This window comes from Lepeophtheirus salmonis, chromosome 11, assembly GCF_016086655.4.
Source record: "Lepeophtheirus salmonis chromosome 11, UVic_Lsal_1.4, whole genome shotgun sequence".
NCBI lineage: Eukaryota > Metazoa > Arthropoda > Copepoda > Siphonostomatoida > Caligidae > Lepeophtheirus > Lepeophtheirus salmonis.
The window spans coordinates 20,529,129-20,553,779 of NC_052141.2; the positions used below are offsets into that span (position 1 = coordinate 20,529,129).

Here is a 24,651-nt window from a genome sequence, read left to right on the forward strand (position 1 = left end):
TTTTAAAAAATTTCTTACTCTTGTACCCAATAGTAGAACAGATCTTAAGATATATGTGAAGATTTTGAATCATTTCATACAAGATTATAATAATATTGCCTCGAACGTTTCCTCATGGATTGATCAGCTTTTAAAAACGGATCAAACTATTTTTAAACTACTTTTAAGGGAGAGTGTCAAAGAAAATCCGGATTATATATCTATGACTACGATCGTAGTTATTTCTCACTTTTTAAAGTTGTTTGGACACAAACATAAGTTTACATTAATCATTCGAGGAATTATAAATGAGAAACCGTTGATACATTGTCCTAGCTTAAAATGGATATTTTACCTTATCGAAAATCAAGTTCATCATCTTAATTTGTTAGAGTGCTGTGATGTTGCCAAGTATATTCAAGTATGTATCAAATCTCACACTGAAAAGGGATACTTTAAATCCGGACAACTTATTGCCATGCTCAAAACTCTTCAAAGAATTGCCGAGAAAACCTTGGATGAGGGAGATTTTGAAAGTATTGAAATATTTGGCCGTATGGAATGGTTCATTCATCTATTTACTCATAAGAATTTCATTGTTCGTTCCTTAACATTCCAATTAATCTCTTTGATTGCATTTTCTGAACTTGGAGCAGATTCTTTGACAAGGAGGCTGTCTGATGTTGTATCCATTTGGGAAATTTGTTTGAGTGCATTAATGAATGAAAAAGAGGCACTTATAGTTCGGGATGGTTCCCTCAAGACTCTAACAAACCTCCTTTATACGGGACATAACATGTACTATGGTCCAACAATAAAGGAAAATGTTTCTGGTGTTCTTATTCATGGAGAATCTGCTCTTACATCATTTTTACAAAGAGCAAATTTTGAAGAATTTGTGGTTGGTCTTTTGAAATCATTTGGGGCTATTCATAGAATAAAATGTGAAGAGGTGGAGGATAGTTGTGGCGTAAGTCGTAGTAATAGACTAGAAAATCATTCTTTTGACTTGGATATGACTCCTCTTTTTATGGGAGGATTGAATCTATTTCTCCTTAGTATTTCTCTCAACGATGGTAATTTATTGAAGACACTGGATACATTCACAGCAATTGACTTATCTGATAGAGCTTTAGAATCTATTACAAGTAATTTCCCATTGATGGATTACGTATACTATCTGGATTCCCTTATTTGCTTATATATCAAACATCCTGTTCAAACACTTTCTGTTGAATACCTTTTTATTGCTAATTCTCACTTGGCGTCTACTTTGTTTATTCGAAGAAAAGTTGCGGGTGAAGAAGTGGACCATCTTACACGAAACTGCTTCAATTGGTACCTCACAATTCTAAGAAATACTAAGGATACGGAATCTGTACATAAACTTGCAAATATTTTCAAGAAATATGAAGAGGGGCTATTAGAAGCAACGCTACAAATGCTTGCTCATAAGTCAGAAGATGTACTCTGTGATGTATTATCTTGGATAACTGTCTATATGAATTTTACACATATGATGAACAATGAAGAAATCGATCACGATCCGTATTCTCATTTGAAAAGAGATATATTGAATAATGTCATAACTATATTCCATATGATGGATCAAAACGTAATTTTAAGAACTGAAAAATTGACTCTAATTGTCAATTATTCTCTAGCCTCAATTTGTCTTCATCCCATTTCTATTGGTTCTCAAATAAGAAAAAGATGGGTTACATCTATTTTAAGGTATCTTACCAAGATAAAGGAGGGTCGTTTAGAGATCAAGAGCCTCATTCGTCTCTTGAATAACCTTAGCCACCAAAGTCAGGAATCAAAGATTCTTGTTTTTAAAGGAGAAAATATATCCAACATTTTGATGAAATATTTAAGCTATTTGGACACTCTTCGTTTGATCATTACTCTTTGCTCCGGTACAGATCCTTCTATAATTATTAATGGACAACTTTTTAATGGAATTGTAAACATAGCTTCTAAGTATAGATCAGAAGAAGGGATATATGCACTAAAGATATTAATAATCATTGCTGCTAATAGTTCAGAGATTCGTTCTATGATTTACAAAAGTAACTTTTTAACCGGGGAAAATTCGAAGAGTTCCCCTATACTTTTTGAGGCCCTCGATCCGAAGGGATTTAAGAAAAAACGAAGTAAATACCTTATTCTTACATTGGACCTTCTTCTCACGGTAACTAGCTTTCAAGATGGTCAAATCTATGTACCTTCAAAGTGTCAAGGAGTAATGGACTACCTTCTGCTTTCATTAGTGAGAAATAGGAATGATATTGTATCGATAGCTATTTTAAGAAACATATCCTTTCATTCCTCCAATCGTGCAAGAATGTTGTTCTGCAAAAATTTTCTCTTAATTCTTCGGGACATATTTCTAAACGCCTCAACGCTTAATGATTCAAAGCTCCTTGAGATTTGCTTTCAAATAGTCTGGTCTATATGCCACAATAGTCTGAAAGCAAAGGGCACGCTTAGGAATGCTGGAGTCACAGAGTCCATTGAAGATCTCTTTAATAGGAGCAAAGTACATCTAAAACTGAACTCATCTCTTATATGTAATGTAAACAAAGTATTAGGAATCTAAAAAATATTATTATACCTTTATTGTATAACTTTATTTAAGTATAGTCAGATGTATTTAATAATAAATTATCCCTATGTATTATGTAATAAATTAAAAAGATAGAGATTCGAGAATGGTTCTTGTATTTTATGACGAAGGCCTTCCATTATCCTTTGGTTTGATTGTATCATCTAAAATGCATAGCAAATTATATTATTCTTCAATTTTTTAACTGAACATACGAACCTTTGTCGACACCAGTAGAGAGATCCATGTTAGTAGATGAATTAGGGGATTGAAGTCGTGGCATACGTGCAACCACAACGTCACTTGAAGGCTGATCACTTGGATCAGAATTAAAGTGTCCAGATCCAGTTTGACTTGAACAAGGAAATATGTTCCCCAGTAATCTATAGGGCTGATCCACTTCAGCCATATCCATATTCTTGGAAAGAAATTAACAATTTTATTTATAATCTAAAACAAGAGCTATACCTGAAGTAAGGGATTGTGAATATTGGATAAGCCTCCTACTGAAGAGCTCTCAACATTATTTGGATTATTAGTGAGAACTGATGAAGAAGTTGAGTTCGTAGATAGACCAGGATAATTAAAAAAGGGCTTGGGATAAATGTTTAAAATACTATATGGTTGATAATCTTTTTGGTCTCTAACTGGGGATGACCCAATATCGTTTGATGTCATTCCAATGCTTGGTCTTGGAGCTATACCAGAATGAGAACTAAGTAGAAGAGGAGAAGCGAATATCTGTGACTTGGAGGAAGCTCCCAAACGACGATTTGACGATAACCCGCATCTAGGTTCAGTTTGAAGAGATCCTATGAGTCTCTCCCGGCTTGATACAGATGGGACATCAATTTCTTCTCGAGAGGGATGAGAATCATCTCTTTTACTACTTCCACAACTTCCATCTCGAGTAACATGCATATCATGCAGTCTCTGTAATATACCTTGCTCTCCACCCGAAGATGGTACTTCAACGCTTCTACTTCTTCCTCCATGTTCTCCTAGTGAAGCCACTGCTGCAAGATAGCCCATACCTTCTACTTGATCTGTTAATGAGTCTAGGTCTGAAAGTAAGGATGGATGACTGATATTAAGATCCAAATCATTTTCTACAGATATTGTCTCATCGTCGACATCATTCTCAGCTTCAACATCTTCCAGAGATTGCTCTTCTACTGGTTCAGTTTCTTCGCAACTGTCTTCACTTTCAGATGAGCTACTTAAATTACCACATTCTAACTCAGAAGAACTTCTAATAATAATTAAAATAATCAATTTCAATAAATTCATGAAAAGGATTTCATCTTACATTCCAAGATTGTACAAAGTTGCGTTTGCAGAAGGCGACAGATTACGATTAGCCCCATTTGAAGCAATAGAAGAAACCCCCACTTTTGAAGTTGTTAAAGAAGGATTTTTAGAGGCATATGGATGCATGGAACACCTTTTTCGCACGTTACTTATGATAGAGTCTATTGCAGAGGTAGAGCGATCTGTCCTAGGCTTACTGGATGTCACTGGTATAAAATCCACAGGAGATTGAAAAATTGGAGACCTAGAACGGGACATCATGAGGGACAATCGATCATTTAATTCAGCAATCTGAGCAGCATATCCAGCTATAAAAGTTAAAAATAATAATTATTTTATATATAAATCGAATAAATGATGCTGTTGAATTAACCTTGAAGAGATTGAAGCTGATGGATGTACCATTGCTGATCGCGGCATTGTTGGAAATATGTAGGTGGTCGAACTTCAAATCTGGCGTAATAAAATATTAGCATAAGGCCTACACACATTTTGATTAATTTCAGATTATATATACCTGAGAACTAAGACATCCGCTTCCACATTGAGATATCCTTCACTAGCTAAAAGATCCAGCCGGAAAAATCTATTATAGCCCCAACACTCTCCAACTTCAAAATCCGAAGAAAACTCTCTAACAACATTCTTTGAGGAATCTCGAGAACCTTGATAAATCATTTCGACTCTGTATTCATACTTGGATGATTCTGGAAGTCCAGCACTTAATTCAAGAAACACGCTTAAATAATTTCCTCTGACGACTCCATTTCCATTTGGATAGACTTTAAGTCTCCAGGATAAACCATTTATATTAAGGGGAGGACTATAAACAGGGTGTGCCTTAGTTTGAAGAGCAGAAAAGTTATTGAGTCGAAAAACAGCAGAGCTGTACTGAGGAACAATCTCAGAAATAAACTCCCCACCACCGTTCGAAAAGCCATTCATACAGACCCGGACTACAGGCTTTTTACTAATCTCTGCGACAAGAGCTAATAAATCAGAGGACTTTGTTATAAATTCTGATTTGTTTTTGGAATTCAAATAACAATCGATTTCACTTAATAAGTTTTGGACTTGCTCCGTTTCTTGAGAGAGAGAATTCTTTTGGCCCATAATAGACAAAAGCTTTCCCTTGAGCTGGGAGTCTAAGCGAGCAATCATAAGCTCAACTGTATTTCGAATTTCCCTCACTCGATCATCTTTAGCAGCTCTGACAGCCTCCACTGTTCTGTCAGCCTCTTGCTCAAAGGATAAGAGTTCTAAAAGTCGACGACGTAGCATCGTCACCTCTACTTTTAATTGAAGTGCCTATCCGTAAGGGGAAAAAATAAGATAATTAACTCATGAGAATCAAAATGTATAATTACTTGATGAGTGTAGACTTCATCTAGAGGTTTAAAAGTATGTCCAGAGTGGGATGTCCCACCCCACAATGCACATTGATGACATATGCATGTACTACACGTCTTACAATAGACACTCAGCTTTTCATCTGGATGAACATGACAATTCTCTAGTGTATCAGGCTCACTTGAGCTCCCATCCCCTCCTATACCATTCCCTTTTGACGAAACGAGGGAATCCAATTGATTCGTCACTTCTTCAACCCATCTACAATTGACTAATTCATGCAAATGTAATGAAGCTCGGCAGTGCGGACACTGAGACCTTTGCTCGGTGAGCCATCGGCGAATACAAAGGTAACAGCATAGTTTGGAACAATGTGGGCACAAATGTGCATTTCGAAGTTTTTCCATACATATAAAACAACGAAAAACTTCGGCCAAGTTCTCAACTCCTCTAGCTCCACTAGGAGGACCAGGAACTGGAGGAGATGGACTTCGAGGATCTGACATATTCAATCGTCTACTCTCTTTTCAATTCGTATAGTATTAACTATTTATTAAAATATATTAAATTAATAAATTATAATACTAGGTAAACTTGACTGACTACTCAGTTACTTACTTCTTGACAGGCTTTTAATTCAACAAAATATACATTTAAAGAGACATCTAACGGTTATTTCGTACATTTTTCTTCATAAATAACTTAAATAATCATAGATTATACAAAAGGGAGATTGTTATATTGCTCCAAGAATACATGGAGTGAAATAATATGATAATCGAGTAGCGAGCGGCTTTTTGTAGTTGCAACATGAATATATATTGTTGTTTTTTCATAACCTGTTACCATTATTATTGAAGAGAAGTATAAAGTGATCACAAGTGCGTGAAAATACATACACCATCATATAATTACTTATATACGAGTAAATAGGTTTATTTTATTTATATATATTTGATAAAATTTTAATGAATCATCAATTGCAATTAATTAATCATTCTGACAAATTAACCCTTTGGCAGTGCCACAGATTGCACTAAAAGTGGCAAAGAATCATGGTCACAATAAAAGTGCGATAAATTTATTTTCCAACGACCATATCAGGGCCAAACATTAGAGGCGTTGGATAAGAAATTATCCTTTTTATACATACTTCTGCTCAAAAGGTTTCAAGAATTAGCTCAAGCTATACTTTTATGACTTAACCAAACTTCCTTCTTGTATAGATATGTATTCGATATTACATCAAATATGTTTGAATAATATATAGTTATGTATATTTCAATATAAACATAAATTAGAGTCAAGGTAGATGAGTTTTTAAACAATTCACAAGTAACTATTTTTTTTTTTTTTTTAAATTCATTCTAAGATATTCTTCGAAGTTATTTAACATTATAAAAAGTTCAAAGAAATACCTTTATTTGTATTTTGAGAGCAGCAGAATGGATATTTGACCTAGACATCCTATACTATTTGATTATTTATTTTTGATGAGCACGGATAGTCTATAACAGTTGACTTTACAATATTTTAGTTAGTTAAAGTAATACATATAAGGTAAGATAAACTAAGAGATTTTAAAACGAATGTAAAAGTGTGATTAACAATGGAACATGCGATTTGTTTTCTTATTTTCGTTTGTAAACAAAGCGACAAAGAGTAGCATCACCTAGTGACAAAATAATACAACTCCCTGAATGATTATATTACTTAATTATTACAAAATACAAAACTTTTTAAACAAACAAGCTACAAACTATAAAACCACAAGGTTATAGATAGACTATAGTCAATAGTCACCTAGTTGTTTTTTTTACTTTGTAAATTATGTATACAGGACTCGAAGAGAAAATCCGTGCCCTCTCTCGTATTTACAAAAAGCAACATAAAATCCGTAATTTTTAATATTTTTATTTCAAATATAAAAAGTTATTGTAGGTCATGTGTCATGAGGTTTGTCCTTTACCTCAATCACGGCCTCTGAGGTGAGAGTTGTCCATGATGACGAGCTCCATGGGCATGAATGCAAAGTGATCCTTGATGCCGGTCACCAAACTTACCTTAGTTGTGTAGGGGCATCTAAAATATATTATTCCATTGATAGTTAAAAGGGCATTTTTTATTGATTTATAAAACAGAACACTTCCTGTTAGAGTAATTTAAAACTTGGATATTGTATCAAATTGACGAATTCATTTAAATAATAATATTAATAAGAATCTCTTTAGAAACAAAATGGCATTAGATCCTATTAACATTCAACCACTTATATTAATGTATTATGTTTGTACATTATTAGTTTGAAGACTGTCAAGCATATTTTTAGCTATGAGTGTTATAAGGATATTAAATTTGTTAATTTGATTTTCAAATTGGAAAGTTTTATTTGAAATCATAAAGACTTCTTCCTCCCTCAGTAGATTAAATACGAAACAAAAAGAAATTACCTCTATAATCAAATCATATTCATGAGAGTTTTAGAAAAATATATTACTTTACTCGAACAACAGGGAACGCATCGAGTTGAGAACTTCAAACACTAAGGATGAGCAGAGCCATACCTTTTATAACTTTATTGTTGAGTCACTATTAAAAAAGTGTCACTCTCCAGATCCAAATCCACTAAAAAAAAGGGCCAAGGAACTATGAACTACAGGGAAAACAACTTTAAAAAAATAGTATTGTGGAGCTCATTTCTTTCTCTTGCAATGTAGAGTTGGGAAGGCCCAGGGAGAAAAATTATTTGAGTATATTAAAAGATCTCTCTTAAGAGAGAACCCCGAAGAAAAAGTCTTTAGAAGTTTACCCTTTATTTAGAGGAAAGAGATCCAAAGAGCTTGAAAGCTCCTCATTCATTCATTTCATATTCTACAAATTATTATCTTTATTAATTATTTACAAGTTGACTACTTATACTATATTCTTAAATACATGTTATAAATGGATATTTTAGAAACTCCATATGTAAGGAGATGTATGATTAGTGTTGTGTAAAATATGACCTAGAAAGCAGGGGATATTTATTGTAGTTGCAATTTGAGCAGCATTTCTAAAGCTGTTATCATTAGTATTTAGTTCTTGAGCAGGGAACATCTAATTGTTAACTAAACACTAGTTCATGTACTCATGAAAGAAGGAGAGTAAAAATGAGGAGTTGCTAGGGCCATCTGGTATTGTAATGTACAAAAAAGAATATAAGCTGCCTCACAACCAATGTTATTATGTATAGTGATGAAAATAGTGTGTATTTTGGGGCTGTAAAAAAGATACCGTAAATGAGCATGGTTACTCGGACAATTTGAAGATTGTTTTGGCGGAGAGCAGCTTAGCTGTCAAAGTTTCATTAGATCAGCAAACTTGTAGATGTGGCGAGGAGGAGGGGCGAGAAGGATATAAACAAGAACATAAGCAAGAATTAATCATATGCAAGGCTATGCCCGGTACAGGTTCAGCGGTTTTATTGGTCCTGCCTTCAGTTATTTCATTTCAACAGCTTTGGTTCAGTTTTATAAGTCTCGGATCCGGTCTCGGTTCTTTTTTATACAACCTCAGTTTTGGTAAGAGGCATTTAAAACAAGGGGCGTTGCAAGAAAGTTCGGGCCCAGAACATGTATGAGATACAAAAAGGGCGGCAGCTACCTTATACGCAGAGTGCGTAATGCCCCAAGTTCCAGTAAGGGGCCACGATAGTTGATGAAGACAATGGTTTTCAAAGTGGGAGCCGTGGGAGTAGGCTAGGGGAGGTGCAGGAGGATGGGGAATTGAGGATTGTTTACAGATACATAGTATATATGTTTCGTATAAAGGGAGCCTCAGCTAAAAGTATATTAGTGTAGGGGGCCTTGGCATAGTACATTTTGGGAAATCCTGGCTTAAAAAATTGTTGTATGACTATCTGTTTACAAGTACGTTTCAATTATGGATCCGGCTACAATAGTAAATTCTGTTTGTTCAAAGAGATTAAGAAACTATTTATAAATAGTTTCAACCTTTTATTCGCTAAAAGGAGCACATGTTCCATCAAATAAAAATTTGTACAACCCTTACCCAAACTCCAAGTCAAATGCTCACAATTCCAAGTCCTTAAATATTTTCATCAAGTCTTCAAATTGACCAAATACTTGCTATAAAATGTTTGAAATCCAATAAAGTATGGATTTTTAGTCAAGGTTTAAGTCTTTGATTGTAAGATCAAATCGAGTAGCAAATCTTCAAACTATTTTCTCAAAATCTGTTTTTCTTGCCCAGCAGTCGATACGATACATTAAATTGAACATTCTAGTAATAGTGACGGCATAGACTATACATAAGTGGTTGGGAGTTTTGTCAAAATCTGCCTATCTTGCCCAGCAGTCAGTACGATACATCAAATTGAAAATTCTAGCTAGCCCAATTACATGATGGTCTAACCTTGTATTTCTATTCACCTTTGACCCCCCTAATAAACTATCAGGAAGATTTAAATTTGAGAACCTTAATACAATAAAGAAACAATAGGTATGTGCTCATAAAACCTTTCCAAGAACTAACACAAAATCCCTCAAAACAAATTTAGGCTCATCTCTAAAGACATTCATAAGTCTATGTGAAAGATAATGTTCAAGTCAAAATATCAAAACAATCTCAAACTATAATGAGAACTCGTAAGAGAGCAAAACCTTTGAACATTCCTGTGTGCTCATAAAAGACGGAGAGTTACCCAGAGGATTTGTTGTGGAGTTATAATTGTAAGTCCTATTTGGACTCAGAGTAGAATTGGTCGTCGTCATTGGAGTAATTCTAGCAAATATCCTGGTGTATATCCTTTTCTCCTTCCTCTCTTGTCACATCTGATTGTAGCTGATCTCCTTCAAAATATTTTTCAAGTTGTCAGGGTTACCTTATTGATTTTCGGTTTCTTTTTTTTTAACATGCCCATTCTGCACTGGATTTTCATAATTGACGATTAGTATTATAGGTAAGGATGAGATTTTAAAAGAGTGGGAAGGAAAGTTGTAGCGGTACATGTGGTATTACTGAATTAAGACCGTTGTTAATAACAGCTGCATGTTATATGATTTTGTGGGAAGAAACACAGCTAGTGTTGTGGTGTCGATCCTTATTTAGGAATGAAGACTGCAGTCTAGTCCATTTCAGTCTCGGTCCAGTCCAGTTCACATACCAGCCCTAAAACGGATAAAGTTCAGATCTTGATGACGTCACTCAACTTTATTTCTCCTTTTGCAATCAGTTCTAGTATTAAAAGTACGAAGAACCGTTCCCAAGGATGCATAGGACGGATTCTATGACTGGACAGGACCAAATAAATAGGGAGTGACACATCATTGGTCACAGTCCTGAAAGATCTATTCATAAAATACATAACTTATGATCATATATAACATAGTTATTATGAACAAGGCTATTTAAGTATGTTATTCGGACAAAGTACGTTATTTAAAAGAAAGTTACTTTATTAATGGATTACTAAACATATAATATATATCAGACTATAACAGATCTTCAATTATAATGTGCTGAGTGGTCCATTAAAATTTGAACACTTTTGAATTTTCAACAAAATATAATTTTTTAATTACCAATAGAATTTCAACAAAATTAATACTATAAATAAATGTGTGCCTGAGCTCCCTTAATCATTAATGTAGCCGCCTTTAACCGCAATGATGACTTCCATGCGGCGGTGGAAGGCCTTGTGTCCACTGCAGATGTAGTCTTCAGTCATGGCGTCCCATAGCCGGCTGACAGTGACTTTGAGGGCCTCGGTGTTTGGATGACTGACACTGCAGGCCTTCCCCTTGAGATGCACCCAAAATGTGTAGTCGATGGGGATGGCAGCAGTGCTGAAGGGGCGCCAAAAGTGTCGAAATAACTGAAAAGACTCATTCAAAAAAGTCTTGAAAGTAACGGAAGAGATGGATTTCTTTCATTGCTGGTGTCAAAAATGGCCTTTCCGACCTCTTTCCACCCACTTTTTTGATAATTTTCTGGACAGTCTGGTGTGAAACCCCGAGATCTCTTGCGTGGCCCGTGATGGTCTTGAGGGGATTGGCCTGGGCTATTTTCTTTGTTATTTATGTACTAAGGATCAAAGGATCTTCTTCAAAGTGTCATTTTCTCGACTTGTACGTAAGCCTGAGAACTCAAGTTTTTTTTTTTTTTTTTTGTCAATAATTGCTTATATATTAATATATCAAAATTCAAAATTCTATGGACACCCGGTAGAGCATTTTGACGGACGTCATAAATTGCATTATAATTAAAGGCGACGCCATTTTTGAGGGATCAAAGTTGATATTTTTATTACATAAAGTGGACAAATATCCAATAAATCTTGATTGAACTTGATCAAATGGCTTTAAAAATAAAAAAAAGTTATCATATATACATTGATGCTGATCATAAACAGTGGTATTTGAAGTAAATCAAAGAAATATTCACTACAAATCCGTATGAAATGTCTAAATTTGAACATTTGTTTTATTGATTAAAGACGATCAAAGTAGGAGGATTAAAGAAAAATATTTTATTCTATTCATTGTAATAGCTACTTTTTATTACATAAAATGAACAAATTTTAATCAATCTTAGTGAATATTCATAAAATGGCTTTAAGAATGAAAAAAAAAAAAAAGTCTTCACATCTGCATTGAATGCTAATAGATGTCAATGATAAACAATGCTATTTCTAATTAAATCAAAGTATTAATATGTACTTAAAATCCCTAAGAATGGCTAGATTCGTAAATAAATATCCCATTTATTTCCATTGTCATTCTTAATTTTTATCTACAACAATGAAATATGATTGTATAACGATGTAATAATATATTTGTAATGGATACTAAGATCTGATAATGGCGTTGATCTTGCCTTCCCACAATAGTCTTGTAAAAATTAAATCAGTTGTTGCTCCACAATTCTCGAGCGGCTCATATGATATCCACTCATAAGCTTCTCTTAAAAGCCTGCAGCTCCAGAAGATTTATTTTTCTTACTAATTATGAATTAGTGATAATGTAATAGAACTTGGTTGTTTGGACACCAAAAATGGCCGACATGAACAATGCTGACGTCACGTGGAAACGCTCTAGAGTATTAATCGACATACTATAAACAAATAAATAAACACATTATTCTAATATGTGTAAATTGGGACATAAATCGTAAATACATGTGAATAATTAAAACTCTCAGGGGATTTATGGTGGATTTACTCAAACGTGAAAGGACTATGTATATTAATAGTAAGGAAAATTGGGTGCATTTTTTAGCTCGGCCATTTTTTTGTTTTTGTTTTTTGACTGTGCAAACTAAAGAGCAAATTTTCTTTACCTAAGCTGTTTTTCCAGAAGAGTGAACTTCCTATTCTACTATTTAACAACATTTGATTGATAGAGTTGATATTTTTGAAAGGAAGAGAAGAGCACAAGGAAAAGGTCGGAGCAAGACATATGGGACTACGGAATTAAGACCAAGTTATTAATATCAGCCCCCTTTTATATGATTTCGAAGGGATAGTCAAAAATTACTGCTATAAAGAGGAGAACCTTTTATATTTAAAGTGGGGGATTAGTGGAGGGATCTCTAAATTCATATATATTTATATTATTTTATAAATTTTTAAAATAATTTACACAAAAGATAGGACATAATCAGTGATGATAATCATGTGTATTTTGGGCATGTTAAAAAAAGAAACGGAGGTAACCCTGACAATTTAAATAATATTCTGGCTGGAGGAGAACAGCTTAACTGTCATGGTATTTTAATAGATCAGCTACAATCAGCTGTAACAAGGGAGGAGGGGGAGAAGGGAATAAACAAGGACATTGACAAGAGTTACTTAGATTATTGATTCTCAATTCTACTCCCAGTCCAACAAGGACTTACAAGTATAACTCCACAAAAAATCCCCAAGGTGACTCTCCGTTTTTTTAAGAGCACACACACTCAATCAGATTTTGAATATAAATGAATGTAAAGTTCGCTACTCAGGAGTTAAATAATAATGGCAATGTCTAAGTAAAAGAAAATTCATTCTTAGAATTACCAATTCCAATTTTTTTTTTTTTCCAAAATTCTAAAAAATACATAGTATTGACAGCACTAAGGAGAATTCTTACATCAACAGGAAAAGTGAACACCACGATGACCTAATAAATAAAGAAGAAAAAAGAATAAAGAGTTTTTCTTTCCTAATTTTCAAAGGTAGCTTTTCCATAACAAACATGTCAACTCTCTAATCATTGAGATTTACAAAACCAATGACGAGCATTGTCATGAGCTCATAAAAGACGGAGAGTTACCTTTGAGTATTTGTCTCAGAATTAAAAGTGTAAGTCTGCTGGATCCATAGTAGAATTGAAGATTGACATCGGAATAATTTTTGCAAATGTCCTTGTTTATTTCCTTCTCTCCTCCCTTCTCGTCACATTCACTTTCAGCTGATCTAATGAAAAGTTATCAGAGCTTTGCTACTCTTCTCTAAAAAATTCTTCGAATTGTCAGGGTTACCATATTGAATTTTGGTTTCTTTTTTTAACTTGCCCAAAATGCACCTGATTAGCATCACTGGACAAAAGTCGTAATGAGGGTTTTGTTATTGAAAGCCTGATTTTTTTTATTTGGAGGGATCAGCTTGGAGTGACTATAGATTAAGCAACCATTAATAGGCCAATAAAATATACTACTGCCATATAAAGGGTGATTCAAAACGAGCGGTTTTTGGATTGTAGAAATAAAACACATCAAATATTATATTATGTTCAAAACTTTATTATTAACCGAAAAAACAATCCTTTACAATTATCTCTAGAAAATAATCCCCTTCATATATTGGCCGCAACTGGCCTTTAAATGGTCCATTCTTTTGCGCTAATTTTCGATGAAAACTGTTGTTTTCGATGGATGTAATGGATGCTCTTGATACAATTCGGGTTGCTCTTCACCCCAAATACGGCAATTTTGCTTATTTACGTAGCTATTGAGCCAGAAAGGGGCCTCATCACTGAACAAAATTTGGGGCGGAAAAAACGAATTTTCTTGGATACGTTCAAGAGCCCATTCACTGAACACACGACGCAAACGAAGGTCCGGCGACTTCAATTCTTGCACGAGCTGTATTTTGTATGCCTTTAAACCCAAATTTTTCTTCAAAATGCGCCAGGTTGTTGCAATCCAAGTTGTTGAGAGCGGTGGCGAATCAATTCTTCACGATCTTCGGCAACACTCTCGGTTACGGCCGCTATATTTTCTACGCTGCGAGCTGTACGTGGCCACCCAGACGACGGGATATCCCAGCAAGTTGCTGCCCCTTCAAATTTTTCGATTATTCTGCAAATGGTGGATTTTGAAGATCGATTATGTGGACCATAAGTTGGGCGTAATTTGCGAAAAACTTCTTTCACAGAACGCTGATTTTCATAGTACAATTGAACAATTTGTACACGTTGTTGTGGCGTATATATTTCCACGAAGAATTGTAAAACAATACTGAGTAAAAATGACGTATGAATTTGACAGAACTCGCGCGCGCCTGTCAAAAAATCCCTATTGGAAAACCCCGCTCATTTTGAATCACCTTTTACTACTGATTACGACTCTGTATTATAATCAAAGAAGGGATCTGTATAAAGAAAAAACTAAGTATACCGATTAAAAAAGGTAAAACGGTTGATGCGTGTACTCTTTCTTCTATCTATTCTTATTTATTTAATAGGTAGAGTTGAATAATCTATAATTAATGATATAAATCCGGTTAATTTTTTTAGCTGGCCCAATAATTTGTAGTATAAAGTAGGAATTTTATTTTCCTTAGAAGTTGTCATTATTATTTAATTCCTGAGTAGGGAACATCTTTTCCTAAACAGATTCAATGATATTCAAAACCTGTTTGAACGTTCGTGTATGCTCGTAAAATACCCTGAGGATTTGTGACGGAGTTATAATTGTACATCCTTTTTAGAATCAGAGTAGTATTGAGGATCGACATTGGAGTAATTTATGCAATCTCCTTGTTTATTTCCTTCTCCCCATCCTGCCTTGTCAGCTCTGATTGGTGCTGATCTCCACCAAAATATTCTTCAAATTGTCAGGGTTACCATGTTGACTTTTGGTTTCTTTTTTTTTTTTTAACATGCCCATTCTACACGGGATTTTGATCATTGGATATGACCAAGAACATGGGCAAGAATTACTCATGTAAATCGGGTGGGTTTTTTAGGTGGACCATTCATTTGTAATTGGTAGTATAAAGAAGGAACTTTCTTTTCCATAGCGGTTGTAATTATTATTTAATTCCTGAGTAGGGAACATCCTTTCCGAAATAGATTCATTTATATTTAAACCCTGATTGAACATTTGTGTGCTCTTAAAAAACGGAGTGTAATCCTTAGGATTTGTTGCAAAGTTATTATTGAGAGTCCTATTTGGACTCAGAGTAGGATTGAGGATCGACATTTGAGTAATTCTAGCATATTTCATTGTTTATATCCCATTTAACTTCCTTTCTTGTCACAGCTGATTATCGCTGATCTAATGGAACGTCATGAGTATTATTCTTTATCTCCTCCAAAACATTTTTCAAATTGTTGGGGTTACGATGTTGATTTTCGGGGTTTTTTTTTTGTTTCTTTTAATATAAACCTTCTACATTGGATTTTTATCATTGTTTATAACAATATGAATTACTACACGTAAGAGGAAACCCTTACACCATTAAAATAGCATTAGTGATGGGGAAAATATCAATTTTTCAATTAGATATAAATACAGCATTTCAACTGACGTCATAATTGAAGTATACTCCATTTTGAGAGCTTTAAGTTCTTAAAACCCCTGCACTTATAATGTTCTAAATGTAGAAGGTTCTCTTCCTTAAAGCAGTAATTCATTTTCTTCCACAAAATTATACACCAAGTAGCTGATATTAACAAAGGTATTAATTCAGATGTACCATAAGTCTTGCTCTCGCCTTTTCCTTGCGCTTTTTTTTCAGTGCCAACTACTCAACTCTATTAATAGGTGATGAGGGTGTTTATATTTCTCTTTACCGAGTTACCCATTAAAATCTGAGCACTTTGAATTTTCAACTTCAACAAGATTTAATTTTTTAATTACCAATAGAATTTCAACAAAATTGATACTGGTCACAGTCCTGAAAGATCTATTCATAAAATACATAACTTATGATCATATATAACATAGTTATTATGAACAAGGCTATTTAAGTATGTTATTCGGACAAAGTACGTTATTTAAAAGAAAGTTACTTTATTAATGGATTACTAAACATATAATATATATCAGACTATAACAGATCTTCAATTATAATGTGCTGAGTGGTCCATTAAAATTTGAACACTTTTGAATTTTCAACAAAATATAATTTTTTAATTACCAATAGAATTTCAACAAAATTAATACTATAAATAAATGTGTGCCTGAGCTCCCTTAATCATTGATGTAGCCGCCTTTAACCGCAATGATGACTTCCATGCGGCGGTGGAAGGCCTTGTGTCCACTGCAGATGTAGTCTTAAGTCATGGCGTCCCATAGCCGGCTGACAGTGACTTTGAGGGCCTCGGTGTTTGGATGACTGACACTGCAGGCCTTCCCCTTGAGATGCACCCAAAATGTCTAGTCGATGGGGATGGCAGCAGTGCTGAAGGGGCGCCAAAAGTGTCGAAATAACTGAAAAGACTCATTCAAAAAAGTCTTGAAAGTAACGGAAGAGATGGATTTCTTTCATTGCTGGTGTCAAAAATGGCCTTTCCGACCTCTTTCCACCCACTCTTTTGATAACTTTCTGGACAGTCTGGTGTAAAACCCTGAGAACTCTTGCATGGGTCCTCATGGACTTGAGGGAATTGGCCTGGGTTGCTTTCTTTGTTGTGTATTTACTAAGGATTAAAGGATCTTGTTCTCTCCTTACCCAATTCTCCTTCTTAGTATTGTTTGATATGACCTATATATAAATTACAATGTTTTATTCTTATGGCGAAAATAGCCTGACATCACTTATGTATGTAGAGTAATTTATATTATGTATTGAATATACTATATCTGTGTTCCTTCTATTTCAACCTTTGTCTTATTCCTCTGTCTCTCGGTCGTCCTGGATTCCTTTATATTATAGATGGTGTCTTACACATCTCATCAAGAGGCAACATTCCTTATCTCCTCCGGACCCAATTTGGCCTTTTTGGCAGAGACCTTCTTCCTCTCCAACGTTTTGGACTTGCTGTTGGTGTAGACGGGAGTCTTGGAGACGCTCAATTGCTCGGAAGGCGCAAATAGAAATTTGTTGATCAAGTTCAAGTGTCATTTTCTCGACTTGTACGCAAGGTTGAGAGCTCAATTTTTTGTTTTGTTTTGTAAATGATTGTTTATACTTTACTATATTAAAATTCAAATTAATTTCGTTCACTCAACCTTCATTAATCATTGAATTAGTAAGCGTTGAGATTTCAATGGACCACCAGTTAAAAGAAGATTTATCGCCTATATTTGTTGCAATTTGATTTAAAAATGCTTATTAAAATAAATAAATATACATGAGTTTGAATGATATTACAACATTTTCCCTACACTAAGGATATTTTAAATTTAGAAGATTATCCATTTTATAGCAGTAATTCATTTTTTCCCTCTAAAATCATATAACAGGTAGTTGATATTAACAATGGTCATAGTTCCCTAATAAGCAAGGCTTATAGAAATACAAGGTTATACCATGGCACGTGTACAACTGGTGTTTGACTTCCACCACGCTTTTAATATTGACGTCATAGTAAATTATTGGTTGCGTGTTTTGTCAAAATCTGTTTTCCTTGCCCAGCAGTCGGTCCGATACATTAAATTGAAAATTCTAGCGATAATGACGTCATAGACTATGAGTGGTTGCGTGTTTTGTCAAAATCTGCCTGTCTTGCCCAGCAGTCGTTGCAATATATCAAATCGAGAATTTTAACAAGCCCGATTACATGATGGTCTAAACTTATATTTCTTTTAAACTTGACTAGTACCAAAGGTCTCGCAATAACAGACAACGTGGATTTTAATATATATATATTTAATTTATTGGAGTACAAAGTATTTTCTGTATTTTGGCATATGTTTGTTCAATATATAATAAGCTGACTCTAGTACATAAATTAATAGTGAAATGAATGAAAATCAAAGCGTTACAGGTTATTTCTTAAAATAGACAATATTTTTTACTTATTAACATAAACTTGTAATTTCTGTGTTTATAAAATTATAATAACAATTATTCGCGAGTATTAATTAATGAAATATGGATTTAATGTATTTTTAATAATTATTTGATTATTGATGAACTGGGTCTTATTAGTTTAATCGACCCAATATTTTTCATTCGTAGAGACATGTTATTATCTCCACAAATTTTCTCAACATTACCAGCAAAGAATCTCTTATTGAAGAGAAGCCAACAGCATCTACCCTCCGTGACCAAAGAGCGAAATCTCTGCGAGATTACATGATGATAAATTTGAAAAACGCTGTATCTAATCTCAAGGCTATCTCCTTCATATCCAGGTTTAGTGAAGAGTGTTAAGCTTCCACCGCAAGAGTCTGGAGAGGAGCTGGATAACGAACTATTACTCTTGCGGACTTCCAATTGCTCAATATGAAAATTTCCAATGCATTTGACCGGAGGGTGGCAGGATTCTAAGCTCTGCCACTGTCTTGCAATTACTGGATCATTAAGGGAGCTCAAAATAGGACTTAAGTCGCTGTATGTAAGCAAGTCGTTATCAATAAATGTTTCTCCATCCGGTTCTACCAAGTTTTTCGCATCACCATTTACCTATGAATTATAAAGGGAAAGATTTAGAAGACATGATACCAGTTATTATACTGTGAGTAATTGTTGGCTTACGTGTTCATCGATATGACCCTTGGATCTTAATCTCAAATCAGTGAATGGAGTAAGGAAATTATACATTGAGGCTAGTTCAGAAGCATGTTCTACTCTGGATACGCCAAGTCTTTCAGGTCTTTCGGATAAGGAAGAAAGAACGTTCTTGATTCTTAAGAAAGCCCATAATCTTGAAACTGAGCTATCAGGATCAAATAAACATGACTTTGAGAAATAATTGTCTTTGTTTTCATCATGAAGGCAATTCCTTGTTAGACTTGAGACATGTCTTTGAATAGCCTCGATATCGTATGTTCCAGGGAGGAATGTAAGATTTCGACCAGAGTAGTAGGCCTCATCATATAGGGTCCAACTACAATTCCCTTGTATATCTAAAGAAACAGCTTTATTACCGAAGGAATATTGAATTAAGTTTGCTCTCGAATTGTCAATGACTATACATCGGCCCTCTAAATTCTTCTCTGAACAGAGTTTTATTGTTCCACTACAACAGCTTTCGAATAAATCTAGGGTATACGGATGCTCCATATAAAGACCACGAGCGGATTGCCCTGTTATTTCTACTTCAAATTCAGGTTTGAGAGAGGAGGAAGACAGAAATTTCCCTCCCACAACAATGCCTCCTCCTTTGTGGAAATACTTAAACTTGGACACAGTGAGAGAGGATTTATCAAACACGTAGGGGTTGATATAATTCAGTAAGAGATTTTTAAGAATAACATCGTTTAGATAGGTTCTCATTCTGCTCAATTGTGGCTCTACTTCCAAATCCTCAATGATGTTTTCTGCAAAGCCATTTGACTTTTCCGCAATGTTTTCAAGAAAGTCCATGTTTGCATCAAAGCCCATTCCCAAAATCAGAATAGGAATCTGGGATAAAATGTTTTCCTTTCTGATATGGCGACGAATGAATCTTGCTTCAGATCGATTTCCAGGTGCTCTCCCATCCGTTATCATGACAAACATGGTATGAGCATTTTCAGGAAGTGCTCCTGAGAGCCAAAGCATTCGATCTAATACCATTCCTCTTGACACTGCTGCAATAATGTCAGATTTTCCAGAAGGAACTATGGAGGTATTTAAAAATGACCGAATGGAGCTCTTTGTGGAGTCATCTATTCTAAATGTTTCATTTTTACGGGCTGATTCATGACTCCATTCATAGACAGAGGAGTTGAATAGAAGGACATTGACATAATCATTTTCACCAAGATCGTTGAGAAGGATATCAATGGACTTGATTGCATGGCTTAATTTGGGGCCACTCATTGATTCAGAGACATCCATTAGTACAATCACGTGTTTGGGTATGCTCAAAAGGATCCCTTTTGTGTGATCGTAAAAGTGAACAAAGAAGTTATCCTTGAAAACAACGTCAGGAACGTCTCCTTTCACTAAATATTTGAAAATAAGATATTTACTTTAAAAAAGTATGTCTATTTATTAAGTATGTGGATTTCTTTTCAAATTTAGATTACGACTAGAGTGGAAAAGCTGTCATGCAAAATGTCATTATTCTACAATATTGTCTGTAGTTCATACATACATATGTATGAACCGATCAAACTTTGAAAAAAGGCAAAAATTATCTACTTATTCTTTGTCAATAAAGATTTAAAAAATCCTTCATTGTGCATAAACACATTTTGATATACATTTTTTAAAGTTTTATTTTAATGGCATCCTACGGAACAAAAAGAGAGGATATCGTAAACAAATTTTGATATTTCTTCTCTCAAATTGTTTATTTTTTTAATTGATTTGCACAATATATGAATCGTCAAAATTTGGCATATGTATTTTTCTTACAACACACGACAACTTTAGCACACTAGCCGTAATCGAAATTCGAAAAAAGTTAAAAAACAAGCCATCCTAATTATATATGTAACTTGCCTGGTTCAATATCGTATTCAGCTTTGAACTCTCCTGTCACACCATGGTTTCCAAAATAATCAAATTGCTGAACCTTTGTCATGTTGAATATGTACTTAACAATGCCATTCTGTTTCATAGATGCATCGTCATTCTTGGATCCCTCCAAGAATGAGTTCAAGTCCCCAATAACCGGCGCAGTGACGCTCAAATTGACGAGTGGACGATTTTCTTGAATGGTGAGAGTAAGTTGAAAATCCTCAACGATTGAACCAGGATTGACTGAAAGCGTGTGAGTAAAACGATCAAAGCGTCGGATCAAGAGATCCTCATATACCAACGTAATGGTCACATTTTCATTTGGACGAAGATTGATGGGTAAAATAAATTGCTGGAAGTCGGAGAAATCCGAATTGAATTTATCTTGTTGCTTTCGTAGGGATTGAAAGAGTTTGTAGTTGTTTCCGTGTTTTTTTCGACCATTAGAAGCAGGTTGATGATGATGCGAATGGGCCCCATTGCTCTGAGGTGTAGACTTGACAATGTCTTCATCTTTGACATGATTAGAGTGAGCCCAGCTAGTTTAAAGGGAAATGTTTCATTCAGTTAAATTGATTCAAGTTTTGATTTGAGCTTGTTATTTGAGTCAATTGAAGGACAATGGAAATCAATCATATAAATCTAATGCATTTTTTTAATCAATTGACAAGTGCATCTCAGGAGCTCAATGTACATTTTAAAATGATTAAGAGTCATAACAAAAATACTACAATATAAATCTAATAGTTCTGAGAAAAAATATCAAAACTGACATGTGCAGATGTTAAAAATTAATTTGTATATTTTAGCAAATTTGTAGCATTTTCTATCTATCTATCTATATATATATATATACGTGCACGTCAACACAAAAGCAAGTTAGAAGGACTGATCTCAAAATAGAGAGTCTGGATAATCCTTCTACTACTCGACGAATAATCGTCAATTTCTATCTACAAATTATTATAATTAATAACCCTTTAGCAGATCCACTAAAAGTAGTCGAAATTGATCGTCACAATAAAAAAAAAATGAAATTGATAGATTTTTTTTTTTTTCATAAAAGGGCCAAATCGTCCCAATATAACCTTTTAAATCAAATAAAGGTTCTAAACTATAGCTTCAGGTATTGGGATTCTTAACTTATGGCACAAATTTGAATACAAGGCTTATAGTTTACTCAAAGAGGCGATGTCGGGGTCAATATATGTACGTCTCTTAAATATTAAAAAAAAATGTTCACACCTATAGCTAAAATCCTTGGTTATCTACAATCATCCCAGTAATTTGAACAATAAAGCACTATATAAGTAAGTATATTAATCAAATATAGGCTTTAAATTATTGCTAAATTTCTTGGGTATCCATACTCATCCCATTAATTTGAATAATAACCCCCTTCAAGGGTCTTAAATTAAATAAAGACTTTAAATTATAGCTACATTTCTTAGGTATCTACTTTCATCCCTGTAATTTGAATAATAAGCCCCTACAAGGATCTAAATAAGTCTTTTAAAACAAATAATGGTTCACAACTATAGCTAAAACTATTGAGTATCTTTACTCACTCCATTAAATTGAATCAAAAGCCCTTCTAAGAGACTATAAAAGTATCTTGAATCAAATAAATATTTTAAACTTTATCTAAAATTCTTCTTTGTCTACACTCATTCAAGCAGTTTGAATAATAAGCCCCTATATACATAAGTCTCTAAAATTAAATAAATGTATTAAAATATAGCTGAAATTCTTCAATATCTAAGTTCATCTGTGTAATTTGAATAATACACCCCTATAAAGACCAATATAAGTCTCTAAAATCAAATAAAGCTTTTAAACTTTTTGTAAAATCCCTGTAATTGACTCAAATATGTCTATGAAAATTGGTCTGTATGTATGCATATATGAAGTAAAATTATATATAGAGGGATTTTCTCCAATTCTTGTTGTTCAAGATTGTATTTATATTGACGCCTACATGTATAAACCTTTCTATTTTCCATTGATATTATTAATAGATATGCGAAGGTGGGGCCCCTTATTACTAATAACACATGAACCACCAAAGGGCTAATGTACATGGTTTTAAATAATAATTATTATGCATCTTAAAAAACCTTTATATATAAATAAAGTCGTACCTTGGCTCAGGGGACGAAAGAAGAACCAAGTCCCCCCTTTCCAGAGTCACATTGGAAACAAATGCAGTTTTAGGCATAACAAGTCCAAATCGATAGACACGCTGCACATTGGAAGGATTATGTACGATGGAAATGACTTTTGTTATGGCGTAGCGATGAGACACGGTGGAATCAACTCTGTAGGAATACGTAATGGGATCATCAAAATGTCGTTTGACCATGGATATCCCACGGAATCGCATATACCAATCCGAGGCGCCTTGACTTAATCTCTGGCATTCCTGGAGATGGAGGAATTGTGTAGCTGTTAAATAAAATAAAAATAGGCAAGAGGTCCAAATGTTCATGGTGAATTGCTCAGGGCACTCTGACCGTTCAAGAGTGTGTATGTGTTGTTATTTAGTAGATCAGTCCTTAGATCCGTATTGCTATTAATATTACACTGTTAAAATCTCGATTCGCAAATCAACTGATCTTTTTTTCTTATTTTCCTCGTGAAGAAACGTATTCTCATTTAGCAGTTCGTGTCTCTCCTATCCTCGTTCTATATATATATATATGTATATAGTATGAATAAATATATTTTTCCTCAAGAAAAAAAAAATAAAAATTGAAGACTAAGACTTTTTTTATTGTAAATGTGTAATAAGAAATAAATAAAATATAAAACAGTCAATTCTCTTCATTAAAATTTATTTCATTTCTATAGATTTATTCTTCGACTTACAGTTTAAAATCAAATTTATGTACGGGAATTTCCATTAATTTTTTTCTTTCTTTCTTTCTTATTAAAGTAAAATGACTACAATATCATTATATACATTAATTTTTAAGAAAGAAACGAGTTTTACTATGCCTATTACGACTTTATTTATTTACACGCGTATGCAGTGTCTATTTTGATTTAAGAGTAATACATAAATTCAACACCCCCCTCTCCTCCTTTCGTTCTTCTAACATAAATAAATACTCTCCAAATGATTAGACAACATGACTCGCACTTGGAGTCGATAATATAGTATATTATTATTACTATTTTTTGGAGGAAGATGTTCTACAAATGATGGGTAATGGATACTTAGATAGAAGTGTTGTGTCAAATTACGCCACCTTAAAAAAGAAAATGGAGGAGAAAAAAAGCTACATATATTATTATTTATTTAAATACATATGGTAGCCCTGATTAAATTATTCAAACTGTCCAATGAGAGAGCTGAATAAACTTGGTGATTAGGTGCGGATTAACAAATGGAATATGGTATTTTATAACTTATTTATTGATGCATGGATACAAATTATAATAGCCCTCATGAACACAATCAATGAGGATACAAAGAGCAATTTTTTGTAAAAAAAAATTAATATAGTTAAAACTTAATTTTTGGAGTTTAAAAAAAAAATCTAAAAACCCAGCCTCCTTCCAAAATATAATATGTTCA

General features: G+C 33.9%; 2 protein-coding genes across 4 annotated transcripts; both read right to left on the reverse strand.

Moving 5' to 3' along the window:
* Window positions 1-2,585: 2,585 nt before the first annotated feature.
* Window positions 2,586-7,038, reverse strand: LOC121126279 (E3 ubiquitin-protein ligase TRIM37). Of its 3 annotated transcripts, XM_040721614.2 has the most exons (9): window positions 6,667-7,038; window positions 5,867-6,087; window positions 5,266-5,794; window positions 4,416-5,206; window positions 4,272-4,351; window positions 3,897-4,206; window positions 3,056-3,839; window positions 2,807-3,005; window positions 2,586-2,751 (listed from the first exon to the last, which is right to left on the reverse strand). In XM_040721614.2, the coding sequence occupies exons 3-9, from the start codon at window positions 5,752-5,754 to the stop codon at window positions 2,708-2,710; spliced, it is 2,697 nt and encodes an 898-aa protein (XP_040577548.1). In that variant the 5' UTR covers window positions 5,755-5,794; window positions 5,867-6,087; window positions 6,667-7,038; the 3' UTR covers window positions 2,586-2,707. The 3 variants fall into 3 exon arrangements, with proteins under 3 accessions (XP_040577548.1, XP_071747839.1, XP_040577549.1); XM_071891738.1 differs by lacking the exon at window positions 6,667-7,038 and having other exon boundaries at window positions 3,056-3,836; window positions 5,867-5,897; XM_040721615.2 differs by lacking the exon at window positions 6,667-7,038 and having other exon boundaries at window positions 3,056-3,836; window positions 5,266-5,890.
* Window positions 7,039-18,305: 11,267 nt separating this feature from the next.
* LOC121125907 (inter-alpha-trypsin inhibitor heavy chain H3) lies at window positions 18,306-24,016 on the reverse strand. Its single transcript, XM_040721165.2, has 5 exons — window positions 23,940-24,016; window positions 23,213-23,756; window positions 21,054-21,610; window positions 19,158-20,551; window positions 18,306-19,085 (listed from the first exon to the last, which is right to left on the reverse strand). The coding sequence occupies exons 2-5, from the start codon at window positions 23,557-23,559 to the stop codon at window positions 18,576-18,578; spliced, it is 2,808 nt and encodes a 935-aa protein (XP_040577099.1). The 5' UTR covers window positions 23,560-23,756; window positions 23,940-24,016; the 3' UTR covers window positions 18,306-18,575.
* Between the last annotated feature and the right edge of the window lie 635 nt (window positions 24,017-24,651).